This window comes from Ruditapes philippinarum, unplaced genomic scaffold (assembly GCF_026571515.1).
Source record: "Ruditapes philippinarum isolate M1 unplaced genomic scaffold, ASM2657151v2 ctg1337_1_1_1_1, whole genome shotgun sequence".
Taxonomy (NCBI): domain Eukaryota; kingdom Metazoa; phylum Mollusca; class Bivalvia; order Venerida; family Veneridae; genus Ruditapes; species Ruditapes philippinarum.
In genome coordinates this window covers 138,083-155,558 of record NW_026858956.1, presented here as the reverse complement: position 1 = coordinate 155,558, position 17,476 = coordinate 138,083, and the positions used below count along the sequence as shown (strand labels likewise).

The window sequence follows — 17,476 nt, the reverse complement described above, 5'->3', positions numbered from 1 at the left end:
ATTCAGGAATCAGATTATTTTTACATCTATTGATTTGCAAGATGCTTACTTTTCCGTACCTTTACATAGACAACACCAAAAATATGTTAAATTTGTTTGGAATGGAAAACTTTTTGCCTTTGTTTGTTTGGCATTTGGCTTAAGTTCGGCTCCTAGGGTTTTCACTAAAATACTAAAACCTATTTATTCTTGGTTTAGACAACAAGGAATCCGATGTAGTTACTATATTGATGATTCGCTTAACATGAATTCCGAGTATGATTTATGTTATTCAAATTCAGAAACTATATCAACAGTACTAGAATCGTTAGGTTTTGTTGTGAATAAAAAGAAGTCAGTTTTATTACCAACTCAAAAAATTTTATATTTTGGTTTTATTATTGATTCAGTTAGTTTTAAGGTTTATCTAACTGAGGAGAAGATTCATAAGATCATGTTTTCTGCAAAAACCTTGATAGAAAAGAATACTGTTTTTGTAAGAGAATTGGCTTCTTTTATTGGTATGGTTATAAATGCCTTTTATGCAGTGTTAGAAGCTCCCCTTCATTACAGAAGTATGGAGAGAAATAAAATTCAAGGTTTAGGTAAATCTTTAAATTTCAATAACAGGGTTACTTTATCACCAGGCAGTATTCAAGAGTTGAACTGGTGGATCAATAATGTGGTGGCAAATAATGGTAAAAGAATTAGACCACTCAAAGTTTCTTACACATGTAGATCTGATTCTTCGCTTCAAGGCTGGGGAGGTTTTGAGGTAGAGTCTGAAAAACATGCTAGTGGAAGATGGAGTAAAAAAGAGTCTTCTTTTCATATAAATTATTTAGAACTATTAGCAATTTTTTATAGTTTACAATCATTTTACAAAGATTTGCAGGGTGTGCATATTCTGGTTCAGTCTGATAATGTTTCAGCAGTTTCTTATATCAATAATATGGGTGGAATGAATTCATTACCTATGGATAAGTTGGCGTTTGATATTTGGCAGTGGTGTATTATTAGAAATATTTATATATCTGCAGTGTTTTTACATGGTGTTGATAATATAGAAGCAGATTATTATTCAAGAAATTTTTCAAGAAATTTTTCAGACTCTACCGAATGGATGTTAAAAAAGGACATTTTTAATAGATTATGCAACCATTTCTTTTTTCCAAACATTGATCTTTTTGCTTCAAGGTTAAATAAGCAAATTGATAATTTTGTGTCTTGGTTTCCAGAGCCCGGTTCATTCCATGTTGATGCTTTTACATTACCATGGCAAAACTTTGTTCCATATATTTTTCCACCATTTAACCTTGTTGGAAAGGTAATCAATAAAATTTTAACTGATGAAGTGGAAAAATGTATATTAGTGTTTCCATACTGGAAGTCACAGTCTTGGTTTCCTTTAGTATTAGCTAACCTTGCTTCTTTTCCTGTCAGGTTGCCAAGACACAAGGACCTTCTTACGTTGGTCCACAACGAGGAAAGACATCCTCTAAAGCAGATTCAGATGTGCGCTGTTGTTTTATCGGAAAGGCCTGCAAGAACAGGGAATTGATGGATCAAGCATCGAAACTATTTTGTCGTCGTGGAGTAAAGGAACTCGTAAACAGTACGGACTGGCATGGAAAGCCTGGAGTTTTTTGTGTTTACAGAGGGATTTCCATCCCTTTCGCACGTCTGAGTTTATTTATAGTGAATTATCTGAATTTTCTTCGTTTAAATGGGAAATCATATTCTGTACTTAATACACATAAAGCTATGCTTTTGCAGACATTGCCTTTATTGCATAGAAGTAATGACTGGTGTAATAATTGTCTACTTATTTCGCGTTTCATGAAAGGGGTTTTTATTTCTAACCCCCCTAAACCTAGATATCTTTTCACTTGGGATGTTTCAGTTGTATTGAACTTTTTAAAGACTTTATATCCTCTAGAAACTTTAAGTTTGAAGTTGTTGACTTTGAAAACTACAGCTCTGATTACATTGGCCTCCGCTTCCAGAGCTCAAACACTTGTTTCGCTGAATTTAGATCACATGACTGTTCATGAGAATGAAATTATTTTTTATTTTCCGAATGTTTTAAAGTCTTATAAAGTCGGGCGTGCCAATTCTTTTGTTCTTAAAATTAGCCATTATAAAGACGAAAGAGTGTGTCCCATGCACTGCATTCTGTATTATTTAAGTAAGACAAAAAATGTTAGAAAATCAAGATCTCTGTTGATTTCTTATGTTACTTTTTTAAACATTTCAACAAGTACTATTGCCCGATGGTTGAGGACTGTCTTAGATTTATCTGGGATTGATATTTCTATCTTTAAGCCTCATAGTTACAGATCTGCAGCGGTTTCTTCAGCTTTTAACAAGGGATGTTCTGTTAAAAGTATTTTGAGAGCTGCTAATTGGTCCTCAGATAAAAACTTTTACAAATTTTACTACAGATCTGTTGTTGGAGACAGGGATAATTTTACTGAAGCAGTGTTCCATAAATGAAATTTGAATATGAAATCTTGACTTTAATTTTACTTTTTTATCAAGTGAGCTTCTTTTCAATGGATTATATTGTGTTAAACACTATAATTTTATGTTTACATTTGTTTTGTATAAATGTGGGTCTTGAGCTATTGTTTAATTGTTATTAAAGCTCATTTTGTTTTCATTTGTTGTTGCTTTCTTTAAAGATGCTATTGTATACATGTGAAGCCAGAGGCTTTATGAAAAATAATGGCCCCCCATCCAAGCTTTAGTGATGGATGGGGAGCATTATTTGATTAAAGCCGGAGGCTGAGCATGTATACACCCACCCATGGTTATATATTTTTACAAGTTCCATGTGTTATTTAATAAACAGAAAAATTTGAATGATAGTTCCCTTCCCTTATAATTATCTTTTAAGCAACAACTTTTAAAGTATGATCGGATAGTGTGGATATTTGCCGTTCATCCGGAACGTAATAGTGACGTAATTTCGGTTTTTTAAAATGCGCTTGATAAAGTGAGTGTTAGAATAACATGCTATTGTATACATGCTCAGCCTCCGGCTTTAATCAAATAATGCTCCCCATCCATCACTAAAGCTTGGATGGGGGGCCATTTTGCAATCCAATCAAGTTATTATCCAATAGATAATTCCTTATGCATTGGTAATTAGAAAATTAGAACTGCATTAATCACACCCGCCCAACTTTATTGCATAATGATTCTGTTACGGTGAATGAAATTTTATGTAATCATCAAATCAAAATCATAATATTTGATAATCGTCAAATTAAAATCACAATATTTGATCTTTTTTCTAATGTTTATTTGTTAATGTTACCAACATTTATGAATTTTCAAGAAACAAGTCGGTGTTTTGTCTCCAAATAATACAGGCAACTATTCGCTTACTTCTTGTAAATGAAAAATGCAAACTATGTTGACACATGATTCAGAATGTTACGTTTCAAATCTGGCTCTTAGGAATAATTGAATTTAGTTTAGTTTGATACAATTTAAGGCCTACTGTTTAATGTGATGAAAACCGGGTATATAACAACTTACTTACTTAGGTCTATCACAGAGCACAAAGATACTAGGATAAATCCCTGGAATCTGTTAGTTATTGTCTTTAAAGATATATATAATTATGTTGGAGTAAAGTGATATTTTTATGTTGGATATAAAAAATGTAAGTAGTGTTTACTTTTTAATTTGAGATCATCATTATTTCCGAAGCTAAATAGTGATTTTGTCCATGGCTGCCTGATTCAAACATATAACATTGAACTGCAAATGGATCACCATCAGCAATTTTTATCAAAGTTCATATATCATGAAATTATTATGTAGGTAAATGCATCTAGTAAATTAAATATTAGAATTGGCATGTGAATATGTTGGCCACTGACCTTTAAGGTATTGAGGGATAACTAAAAAAACAATTGATGGAGTCTATTACCTGTATGTTTATAAATATGTCATTAAAAAAAAATACAAGGTTGATAAACATTGTTACCTGATGCAAGGTTTACAAACTCAATTGGACAACAAATATGCTTGTGATAGGCCCATTTTGGCAATGTGATTTTATTAAAGGCCTTCCCATTAACAATCTGCCTTTAAAGAGCTTAGGGCCTCATTGGCAAGATACTTTTGAAATGATTAGGACATCTTTGGCAATATGCTTTTAAAATGTTTAGGACATCATTTTCAATATACTTCTGAATTATTTAGGAACTCTTTGACAATATGCTTTTGTACTTTTAGGACCTCTTTCGCAATATACTTTTGTAGTGTTAGGACCTCTTTGGCAATATACTTTTGTAGTGTTTAGGACCTCTTTGGCAATATACTTTTGTAGTGTTAAGGACCTCTTTGCTAATATGCTTTTGTAGTGTTTAGGACCTCTTTGACAATATGCTTTTGTAGTGTTAGGACCTTTTTGGCAATATACTTTTGTAGTGTTTAGGACCTCACTGGCAATATGCTTACTGTATGTAGTGTTTAGGACCTCATTGGCAATACACTTTTGAAATGCTTAGGACTCCACTGGCAATATATATATAAGAGCTAAAGGCCTGTTTTGCAATATGCTTTTGTAGTTTTATGGCTTCTTTGGCAATATGCTTTTCAAGTGTTTTGGACTGGCAGCCTCTTTGGCAATATTCTTTTTGAAGCGTTTAAGCCTCTTTGGCAAAATAATGTAGGGAACTCATTTAATAGAAGTTGGCTTCAGTGCTTTGAACTTTACTGTCTCCTTAAACATAACTCTGGCCTTCAAATAAAAAAATTCTCTGGAAAGCTGCATTACATCTAGTCAAAGTTTTGTGATCCCCTCTGAAAATCCTGGATCAGCCCCTGAATACTACCTACATTCACACTATAAAAAGTAATACATGTAATTGAACTGCAAGCAAATACCACATTATGAAGTCATGATTATAGAAAATATTTCACTTGAAAAATTTCAAACACAACTTTCATGATATCTGAGAAAGATAATGTTTAATATATTCATGTAGAAAATAAACAAATTTAGATTTTATTGTAATTGCTAATGGTGAAAAGTGGAAAGCCATTGATATGAGATGAGACATAGATTACATCATAATTATACAATCCAATATTTTAATATGAATAATTAGCAAGAGCTATATTCTCATATCTAATAAAAAGCATAGATTAAGTGTTATCAATTACACAGAATAGAATATAAACATTAGTGAGTCTTTAAACATCACTTTTATCATCCAATAAAAGTGTTTTTTTATCAATTTGAAATATACATGTATAAATATCAACAATTCATGCACAAGTCAATTGTAGCACATGGCCACACAGTCACATGAGGGACAGCAACAGTGGGAAATAAGCAGAGTTTTTAAGTTCCTTCTGACCCCATACTGCTTAGTCAATGCTGCAGTTTTGTTTAAACACTAACATGACCTAGGATAAGTTCAACATGCAATTTAGAAATATTTTAGTGGTACTTTCAGTCATCCAAAAAGTCTGATCAGACTACACATTATTCCAGGCTAGCCTGCTTTTTATCCAGGTGAGAGATGCTATATACTCTAGCCTGATCAGACTGTACTGATGTTCCAGGCTAGCCTGGTTTTGTCTCAGCGGAAGATGTTACGGTATATACTCTAGTCTGATCAGACTACACAATATTCCAGGCAAGCCTGGTTTTGTCCCTGTGGAAGATGGTATATAACCTAGACTGATCAGAATACACAATGTTCCAGGCTAGCCTGGTTTTATCCAGGTGAAAGATGCTATACACTCTAGCCTGATCAGACTGTACATATATTCCAGACTGGCCTCGTTTTCTCCAAGTGGAAGATGTTATATACTCTAGTCTGATCAGACTTTAAAGATGTTCCAGGCTGGCCTGGTTTTGTTCCAGTGGAAGAGGCTATACACTCTAGCCTGATCAGACTACACAATGTTCCAGGCTAGCCTGGTTTTATCCAGGTGGAAGATGGTATATATTCTCTAGTCTGATCAGACTAAAATGTTCCAGGCTAGCCTGGTTTTATCCCAGTGGAAGATGCTATACATTAGTCTGATCAGACTGTACAGATGTTTCAGGCTAACCTGGTTTTATCCCAGTGGAAGATGCTTTACACTCGTCTGATCAGACTATACAGATGTTTCAGGCTAGCCTGGTTTTGTCCTGGTGGAAGATGCTATAATATATTCTACCCTAATCAGACTGTACAGATGTTTCAGGCTAGCCTGGTTTTGTCCTGGTGGAAGATGCTATAATATATTCTACCCTAATCAGACTGTACAAATTTCCAGGCTAGCCTGGTTTTGTCCTGGTGGAAGATGCTATAATATCTTCTACCCTAATCAGACTGTATAGATGTTTCAGGCTAGCCTAGTTTTGTCCTAGTGGAAGATGCTATAATATACTCTAACTTGATTGGACTGTTCAAATTTTCCAGGCTAACCTGGTTTTGTCCCAGTAGACGAAGCTATAATATACACTAGCTTAATCAAACTGTATGATGTTCCAGGCTAGCCTGGTTTTGTCCAAGTGGAAGAAGCTATACAATCTAGCCTAATCAGACTGCATTAATGTTTAGCCTCAGACTAGCCAGGATTTGCACTTGTAAAAGATATTGTAGAGCCTCAGATGATCAAATTGCACAGATTTAATGAACAAACTGGCCGGTGATAACATATTGTAACAATATCACTAGTGTTGAACAGCAAAATGTTTTCACAATCATTAGTGTCTCCATTTCCATGTGAAACTCCAATCCCCTCCCAACCATTTCTTCCTATTTTTCATTTTTCTCTTTTCAAAAAATAGAATTGAAATATTTAGTCACTTATCATCTTCAAACATTTCAGATAAAATTCAAGTTTATCAAAATTTACTGCTTAGCTTCTATTTTTTTTTATAAAAAAATATGCATATTAAACATTTGCGGAATTTATAAATATTTAGTCTGAAGTTTCTATAAATACAAGAAATATATAGAATCAGTCATGCAATGAATGTTATTTTTTTTTTTTTTTAATATAAAGCATTTAAATTCAAAGAAAATGCAGTTGGTAAAGCCTCTGGCCATCATTTATATAACTTATCACATTGGTTGTAAAAATTATATGATACTTATTCTTTTTATTGGTTATTTAAAAAGCCTAGAATATAGCACACAAAATGTCAAGGGCATCATGAGTTCAACATTATTTAAACCCAGTTTCACTGTACTTAAAATGCTTATGATCTGGGTGTAAATGTTTATATTTTAAAAAATGTTAAAATATATTTTGCAATCACAAAGAAAATGACCACATGGGGGAGTTGGTTATTTTTTTAACCCTAGGGGAATGATTTACATTATCTTTTGAGGAGTCACTCAGCAATGCTTTGCCCATATGTCATTTAAGAACAGTCGCAATTTTCTGTTTCTTAAAGGAAAATTCTAAAAGAGATAAGTTAAATTCAGCTCCAACAGTTAACTACTTAGAACTGCCACTATCATGGCGTGAATACCCCCGCATACCACTTTGTCAGAATCAACAGAGGCCATTTAGAGCTCAAGGACAACCTCCCTGCCAAATCTGAGGTTACTAAGCCAGTGCATTGCTAAGTTATGTATTCTACATGCTTCAAATGTGAAAATCAATACATTGCGGACAGGACATTCTTTAGCAATTGAGAAGAAAAGCTTTTTTTTTGTCAAGGTCCCTGTGACCTTGACCTTTAACCCAGTGACCTCAAAATCAATAGGTGTCACCTAATAGTCATGATCAACATCCATGCCAAATATGAAGACTGTGGGTCAAAGGAATCTTAAGTTAATGGGTGGACAAATTTTTTGAAGTCAAAGTCCCTATGACCTTGACCTTTGATCCAGTGAATTCAAAATCAACAGGGGTCATCTACTATTATCATAATCAACATCCATGCCAAATATGAAGACTGTGGGTCAAAGGAATCTAAAGTTATTGGGCAGACAAACTTTTTGAAGTCAAAGTCCCTGTGACCTTGACCTTTGACCTGGTGACCTCAAAATCAATAGGGGTCATCTACTAATCATGACTAACCAACATTCCAAATATGAAGACTGTGGGTCAAAGGAATCTTAAGTTATTGGGCAGACAAGCTTTTTGAAGCCAAGGCCCCTGTAACCTTGACCTTTGACCTGGTGACCTCAAAATCAATAGGGGTCATCTACTAATCATGACTAACCTCCATGACAAATATGAAGACTGTGGGTCAAAGGAATCTTAAGTTATAGGGCGGACAAGCTTTTTTAAGTCAAGGCCCCTGTGACCTTGACCTTTGACCTGGTGACCTCAAAGTCAATAGGGGTCATCTACTTATCATGACTAACCTCCATGCCAAATATGAAGACTGTGGGTCAAAGGAATCTTAAGTTATTGGGCGGACAACCTTTTTGAAGTCAAGGCCCCTGTGACCTTGACCTTTGACCTGGTGACCTCAAAATCAATAGGGGTCATCTATTAATCATGACTAACCTCCATGCCAAATATGACGACTGTAGGTCAAAGGAATCTTAAGTTATTGGGCGGACAAGCTTTTTGAAGTCAAGGCCCCTGTGACCTTGACCTTTGACCTAGTGACCTCAAAATCAATAGGGGTCATCTACTAATCATGACTAACCTCCATGCCAAATATAAAGACTAAGGGACAAAGGAATCTTAAGTTATTGGGCGGACAAGAAAAAACCGACGGACAGCCGGACGGACGGACAAGCTGATTCCAGTAAACCCCCCTTACAACTTTGTTGTGCGGGGGTATAACTACAGAAGTTCATGTCCATGATCATTTATAGGAACATGCGTATATAACTTATTACAAAGGAACTTTTTGTTTGTTTGTTTCATTTTACGCCTTTTCCCAACAGTATTTCAGTCATATAGGCGGGTAGTTTCCTAACCATCGTTCCTGGAGAGTTACACCAGTACTAGACTACCTTCCTCCGTGCTAAACTACCAAAGCATCTCCTGGGGATCGAACCCACGCCAGAGAGGTAACTGGATTAGAAGTCATCGACTCTAACCCCTCGACCACAGAGGCGGTACTTTTTAACCTTTTCCCTTATATAAGCGTGTTTCAACGGCTTTTTGACCCCCCCCCCCTCTTTTTAGGCCTCAAACAGTGAAAAAATGCTCTATTTAGGCCCCCAACACTGTTTTTCGTTGAGAAATGTTGTTAAAAAAAGTGTCAACTTTTTCGGCGCCGTCCACCATCCAAATATTACATCAGGGGGTTGCCAGAAGGGGGATGTGCCCCCTTCTGTTTGTGGGGTTTGAAGGGGGGCGGAGTCCCCCTCATCTCCAAGAAAATTTTGGACATGTGACAGGCTAAAAATGGCCTCAGGTCGATCTTAGGTTAACTAGTAACCGACGCTGAAAAGCCTTTTACTCTATCTCAATTCATTGAGAAGTTTCAGCACTTTGAAATCAGTTTTGATGGAAAAAAAACATGCAAATAGTGATTTGTGCAAAATAACATAAAAATGAAGAGCGTTTAAACAGTTAAAACTCAAATCAGGCTAAGAAATCATACTTCAATTAAATTCTAAGAATATTTCTTTATCATCTTTTTGCAATTATTTTTTCAACTGGATCTTGGCAAGAATTTCAAACTTTCTGTGTTTTGGGAGCTATTAAATCAGTGAAGTTTGGGCCTTTAAAATCCCACCATTTATTATGACTAAATGATCAATACTCAACATTTTCAATTTCTTATTAATTTTGACATCGGACTCCTGCATAATTATGACCTTGATTTGGCCAAAGGGATCTGAATTTTGAGCACACAACTATCGCTGCTTAACAATGTTGTACAGTCTAACCACTTTAACTTCCCCTGATCCAAGTTTGTCTCTATATCTTTATTGTGTTAAGCGACTTCTTCAACAACAACTAATAAATTGGTCAGCTTAGTGTGTCCTATATGTTTCTTCATCCAGTTACCATTTTTACCTGTCCAGTTTTCGTGGTTTCATGGAACACCACCTTATGCTATAATACAAGAGCACTATGTGCAGAGTTGCCTTTTGTCTGTTTAAAATTCATTCTAAAATGAAAAGCAACCATTTTGGTGATGCCTCTAATTGGTTTCTTTATAGAAGTTTGACTTACATAACAATCCCTTATGTGTGTCACAGGTGTTTTCCTCTGATCTTGACCTTTGACACTGAAACCTGATTCATATGTGTAACACAACATCTTTTCTTGTGATCTTGACCTTGAATTTTGACCTGAATTACGTTCACAATACCCAGTCACATTATTGTGAACATTTGTGATATAAACCTATTTTTTCTATACAAGCGTATTCATATTTTTAAGTGAACTATAGAACCAATTTCCGTTTTTTAATTGAACTTGGACTACCAAAGTAGACCTGGCTTGGCATTAGCCATAGGGACTTGCATTATGCATTCAACATTGCCTCACAATGGTGAACATTAGATTTTGTGTCATGTCACATTAAAAGCCTTTCAAAAATGTTCAAGTTTTCCCCCATACCAAGCATTTTCCTCTGGTGACCTTGACCTTTTTTTTTTATATTGACAGAGATTATGCTGGCAAGACACCTTTTCATGATTGTGATAAAATCCTAAATTGAAGACTATCACTAGTATCAGTGTCCATACAACACTTTCTTAATATATCCAACCTTTGACCTCTAAGTCGGTGTAACCTTGACTGCCAGCACTGTAACATTGTGCATGATACAACCCTCTAAACAATGGTGAACATTTGTGCCATTAAAAACATTACAATCTCTCTAAAATCTCTCCATGCATGTAGATGGCAAAACTAGTGTGTAACACATATAGACATAAATCTGTTTTGGCTTAAAAAAGTTTTCTTTTTAGATATTCTTTTTAAAGATAATGGAAAGTCTAAGTAACATTTGTTACGTAGATGGCAATCTATGTGTCAATCTATATATTATGTCTATAAGTAACCCTAAAATACACCTTGAAGTGTATTTAAAGACGATCATTCATATTGGCTCTTTTATTTCAAAAAAGAAAAATCAAAATAAAATAAATCATTTGGAAAGCAAAATTTCTAGTAGCCAAGTTTCTGTCTACCAAACTGATATTTTGTGGACTTTTGACAACATGCTTAGAAAGGTGTTGTTTTTGTGTTTATTTTTCAATTTTCAAATTTTTATCAAGTTTATTATTCTCAAAGAATTTAAGTAGTATTATATCAAATCTGACAATTTTATGAATGATAAAGACTTCCCAACATGCCACAAGAAAACATCCTCATGTCTGCCCAGACTTGCTTCATTTTAGCACCATATTATTATTTGTTTCAAGATTCAAAGTTTAGTTTTTACAGGATTTATATTTAGATTTATTCTGTAGGAAGTTATGACTTTATACAATTTTGTATCAGTTTCTAGACCTTACCAGTACAAAGTCATAAGTGTAAAGTTTCTTGCTCAAGAAAACAATACATGTAGCTTGCTCTTGACAGGGTAAGAACCCTGGATGCAGCCATATTTTTTTTTTTATTCCTTCTCCGATGCATTCACCACCATTCATAAAAACAGTTAAATTAATAGCAGCCAACAATCTTGTCTTAAAGGCTAGGCTGTGGCTCTGTAGCGGTTACAGTTTTCAGCCTTTATCATGTGTAGAGATACTGGTCATATAGGTCAGTTAGAATCCTACATTATAATTATAACATTCATACATTGTATAAATTAGCATCCTTACAAGCAGTATATTGTTACAGGCAATATTGTTATAAGTAGAGTTCATTGTATATCATTAACTTTAATGTTGTATTTCAGATTTCATCAAAGATGTGCTCATGGTATACATAATGAGTGTTTCCACATTATTGTCTACGATGACAGAAAACCGTCCAACCACTACCAGAACCTCTTCTGAGACTGTTCAACTCGCAAACTTCACCTACACCTACAACTACAACTTTTCAACAGATGATTATATTTACGAGGAACAAGGAATGTTTGACAGTCCATTCACAAGCATATATTTGATAATCTGCATCATTGGACTGCTCCTAAATATCATGTCAATAATTGCCATTGTGAATATCCCCAATGGTATGACGCCACATTCAAAACTGATAATCAGTCTAAATATATCCGACAGCCTTATTCTGATGGCAGCACTTGGTCACAATTTCTTGTACTTAACATCGTGGGTTGCTTGTCTGTCTATTATAAAACGTGCCCTGCGTGATATAGGCATTCTGGCGACACTTCTGAACCTACTCGCCATGGCAAGTGATCACTATCTAGCCATCATGAACCCGATGAACTACAGCAGGTTCATGAAAGGATTCCGCTGCCACTGTCTGATTTTACTGATATGGATCACAAGTTTAATGATCGGATGTTCAGAGATTATTGCTGGCCAGATGACTGAAGTTAAATTTGATCTCCACCTATCTTTTTGCATGAAAATCTTTGTAGATGATTTTGATACTGAGATAATAGTTATCACCCTTGTTTTCATGGTTCTTACTGGCATTGTAATGTTCTACATGCATATTTACTTCGTTGCCAAGAACATCATTGCGCGTGACAGAATGCTCTACCATGACAACATGCACAATTATAAAGCTATTAAAGCAATGGTGCTTATCATCGGAACTTTCGTCATTTTCTGGACACCGATGGCCATATTCAAAATATACACACATTTCCATTCTGATGACTACGAGCACCTTGTATTTGCTGACAACTTTCTGTTCCTAATGCTACTGCTGAATTCATTGGCTGACCCACTCATCTATGCCACGAGACTCCAAGAAGTACAAAAAGGTTACAAAGCATTGTTTTACAGATTTTTCCCAAATCGTCGCTTCTCCGCTAACGAGGAAGACTTCCGCAACCAGAACAACATGATGTTCATGAGAAGACAGGATACATTTCATACATTTCTAACGGATAAATCAGACAGTTCAAACCATGACCACTCTTACAGAAGAATTTCTAGAGATGAAATACAAGTCTGAGAAAAGTCTTTTAGCTCATGAAATTGTTAAAATACTAAATAAAATCTTCTAGATGGAATACAAATAGAAGCAGTGTTCAATAAAGTAATGTGCAAAAGAGCTGTCATTGAACAATACAATTTGAAACCTATTTCTTCATGCGTAGTGAAAATATCTCTATTCTGTGTTAAAGGAAAAAGCGACTTTTCATCACAAGTTTGAACATGGAATGTCATTTTCAGAGCTATAAAATATAAAACAAAAACAACATAGTATTTATAATTAATTTCTTCTGATATGCTGTGTTTGTAGGTATAAAACATGCTTCCATATCACCTAGATCAACGTTTATTACACATATTCAAATAGTTTCCACATATAAGCCATTTAATTTGATATATCATAAATAATTGGCATTTGATATAGTGAAACAAAATTAACCATCAATGACGGACCTAATGTGCGATATAAAATTATTATGAAGAAACAACAATCATTATAAATAAGTATTTTGTTATTTCAACATGTTAATTAAGCTTCATGATTGAAAAAGAAAATCATAAAGAGATAGACAAAGACTATAGATTTTGTCAATACTGCCTCAAATGAAATATTGACACTATCAAAACCGACCTGCAGTTTACTTTTTAGTTGCCATCTTTATGATCAAGTTAGAGTGATCAATGGACCACAGTAATTGTATTGTATGTAAATTAATAAATACCCACAATAAAACTGAAAGTCATTTCTCTCTCTCTCTCTCTCTCTCTCTCTATAAAGATTTTTAAAGATGGAGACAATCTTGCTCTCCTATTATTTTTGTTATCTTGATAAATGCCCTTTATTATTCTACTGTTACAGAATAAATGCTATGATTCTCTTTTGTTCTGTTTAGATGACAACCTTTCTATTTTCAGTATATGGACAGCCCATAGCTTATAATAATCCCTGGTCCTCGCTTAATAATGCTGCACAGTAAAATGAGGAAGCTTTAGCTGAAATTTATTTTAATGTACATTCATGTGTCCTACTGGCATGCGAGCAGTTCCCGTACAAAAATCACAGTTACTTAATCATTATTTTTTATTACGCTCACTCACCAATATTTGAATGTTACACATCAATATTCGGCTCGTCACACAAATCATGGAAATTCCATCATGTTCTAAACATAGAATAACCCTTACTTATGAGGCCTCATATGGGGTACCGAAATTATCCATTATTTTGTATGAAGAGAAGTAGTTCCCGTACATAAAATCTAACCCATTATAATTATACAATTTTATTATATCGGACCTATTTTTCATTTACAATTGTTGAACAGACCATTATCTAAGAGATAAATAGATGTAATTCAGGAAATAGAGCGTAGACTAAACGCGGGCGTATCTATTACCCCGGTACCTTACCCCAACGCATTCATATGCAGTAACATGCTTGTATGCATGATATTTTACGCATCAAAGCCATAAAATTATTATTTATAGTAATATTGGTCAACATTCTGATAATTAACAATTTTTTCATCTCATTGCCTACTTATTTGTAAACAGGTGGTATTAGTGGAAAACCCTTTAACAAGCCTCAGTGTAAGTATTTTTGCGCATGCGCGCAAGCGACGGAATCCCCCAGAGAAAACAAGGTCACGTTTTGACGACGCACAGGTGAAAGTGAGTTAAAATGAGACTTTATATACGTACTGCCGAACTGACAATTAGATTTTGTCTCGTTTATGTATCTGCTTGATTTGAAATGAATTTTTGAAGAAGGCAAGTAAAAATCAAGAGTTTAAATGAAAAATACGGGTACTGCTTCTGTACGGGAACTGCTCGCATGCCAGTATGGATGTTATTCATAATTCTGTTTGTTTGTTTTTGTTGTTGTAGTTTTAATTAATTTAAGTACAGGTATAATTTATGCTTTAATCTGATACTACAAACTATGTGTTACACTTTTATATGGAGGCATTATGTAACACTGCAAATAAAATTTTTGTATTGAATTGTACTGTAATCGAGAGTACAGTAAGCCACTCCATTTGTAAATTGTTGTTGTTTTTTTTTAATTAATATAAGTGCAGGTATAATTTATGCTTAAATACTACAATGTCTGCTATATTTGTGCTTTGATTGGAGGCCTTATACACTGCACATAAAGATTTTGTATTGAATTGTACTGTAATCAAGTACAGTAAGTCATTCCGATTGTAAGTTTTTTGTTTTTGTTTATTTGTTGTTGTTTTTTTGTTTTTTTAATTAAGTGTAGGTATGATTTATGCTTAAATACTACAAAAGATGTTTGCTATATGATTTTTTGTATTATATAGAGGCCTTAGTATACATTAAAATGAAGATTTTATATTGAATTGTACTGCAATCTAGTACAGTAAATTATTCATGTATAATTTATGCTTAAATGCTACAAATAAGTTCCCTGATGTTTGAAGCTATATTTTTGGTATTTTGGTATGGATGCCTAATATGTTGTAAAGAAAGTAATTGTATTTTATTGAACTGCACTGTATTTGATTAAAATAGGTCATTCCAAATGTTCCTCTGTTTTTGTTAGTTATAATTTTTTGATGTAAAATATGTATAAATTATGCTTAAATGCTTCAATGTTTCCAGAAGTTTGACTTTTTTTCTTTACTTTATGGACACCTTATGTTGCAAAGAAAGTAATTGTATTTTATTGAACTGCACTGCATTTAATTATAATGCATCATTTTAAAATGTAATTTTGATTGTTAATTATTGTACTTTTATATATAATAAAAATTTTTATTATGCATAATTTTTGCTTAAATGCTACAAATAAATTTTTGTATTTTGGTAAGGAGGCCTTATGTTGAAAATAAAGTAATTGAATTGTACTGCACTGCATTCCATTACAACAAGCCATTCAAAAAGTATATTTATGTTTCTTTGTTATCTTTTTATATAATTATATGTAAATTTATGCATAAATGTTACTATGGGTTTTTTGTTTGAAGCTACATGTATGTTATTTGTTTTTGTTGTTGTTTTTTCAATCAGATGTTGTAAATAAAGAGATTGCATTTTGATTGTCCTCTTTTTGATTACAACATATCATTCCAAACTCTGCTTAATTCCTGAATTCTAAAGTTGTATGGTTTTTGTATTTTTTTGGACCACACATCAAACTCATCATAAGACTTAAAAGGGTCTCTACTGCCTTCTAAAAACAACTTATTTTGCTCTGGTCACAAGTTTATGTAACTTTGTCAATGTAAGTAACAATGCTTGTTCATTGTCTTAGGCAAGTACAATAAACAAAGTAATAAGAAAGCTTGAGAAAAGATGACACATACAAAGCTTTTCAATCTGCATTTTTGTTGGTCTTTATTTTTACTTGTTGGTTGGTCAGGTATCAACCTGTTAAGCCAATCTAAAATTCTAAGCTGGGACACTCATATACTATGAACTGCCCTTAATACAAGACCAATCATTTTCATTAAAAAATTAAGTTAAGCAAAAGAAATAAATACATCAGACGACAACACTATTAAAATGCATCAGAGGCACAGCTATAGATAATTTAGTTTCACAAATTTCATCATTTTCATTCCATATAATTCTTTTAAATGGTTGGGGTAATATGATGATTTTCTACTTGCCAAATATAAATCAAATCTCATGATGAACGTTATATATCAAAGCCATTAATAGCGTTTGAGAGTCAGCATTATTACTAGGTGCTTTAAATCTTTTCAAAATCAAGTTTACATTCACCAAGTTTTATAACATCTCATTCCAACGATGTCTCATAGATGTGTAAGTTATTGGTAAGAAACCATTTGACATACATGGTCAATGTGACCCTGCACCCCAAAAAAGAAAGGGTTCATCTACTTGCCAACACCAATTTAGCACCAATGAAGTTTGAGGGGCCAGGGACCAATGGGTTGTTCAGTAATTCAGTGGTCAGAAAAATGTTTGGACATACCAGGTCAATATGACTTTGATCCTAAAATGAATAGGGGTCATCTACTGGCCAAGACCAATGCACTTATGAAGTTTGACGGCCAGGGGACCTTATGGTTGTTGACTTATTTGGTCAGAAACCAATTTGGACATACAAGGTCAATGCGACCTTGACCTTTGACCCCATTGACATTAAGAGACTCAAAAATTAAAAAAAAAATTAAACGAAATTACCTTGTTAAGTCGATGTTTTGATTTGAATTCTTTTGAAGTAAAAGAATTTGAGTGAGGCTTCCACGAATAAAAACACAAAAACGATTTATAAACACACCAAATATAAATATAATAATTATATATCTCACAAAAAACACTCAAATTAAAGAGTACTATAAACCGATAAACTTTGATCTACGATCAAAACAAATGTTATTAGGTTTCAACAACGTTGAAAACTCTCCGCCATTATTGCAACACTGCTTCCGCGCCATGCGCAACACATCTCATTTATCCGAACGAAATTCTTTCACAAAAAAGAATTGGCAAGGATTGCTTAAATGCCATGACAAGTGGTTTTGATT

General features: G+C 33.9%; 2 protein-coding genes across 2 annotated transcripts in view; one reads left to right on the top strand and one right to left on the bottom strand.

Moving 5' to 3' along the window:
• LOC132754773 (DNA mismatch repair protein Mlh1-like) overlaps positions 1-17,476 on the bottom strand; it is a 194,418-nt gene that overhangs the window by 129,410 nt on the left and 47,532 nt on the right. The window lies entirely within an intron of this gene.
• On the top strand, positions 11,836-13,232 carry LOC132754777 (melanocortin receptor 5-like). Its single transcript, XM_060745466.1, has one exon. It carries the CDS (start codon positions 11,836-11,838, stop codon positions 12,970-12,972), a length of 1,137 nt encoding a protein of 378 aa, XP_060601449.1. The 3' UTR covers positions 12,973-13,232.

What these genes read in the sequence shown, in the direction of transcription:
- LOC132754777 (XM_060745466.1), top strand. Translation starts at nt 11,836, where the DNA reads ATGACAGAAAACCGTCCAACCACTACCAGAACCTCTTCTGAGACTGTT.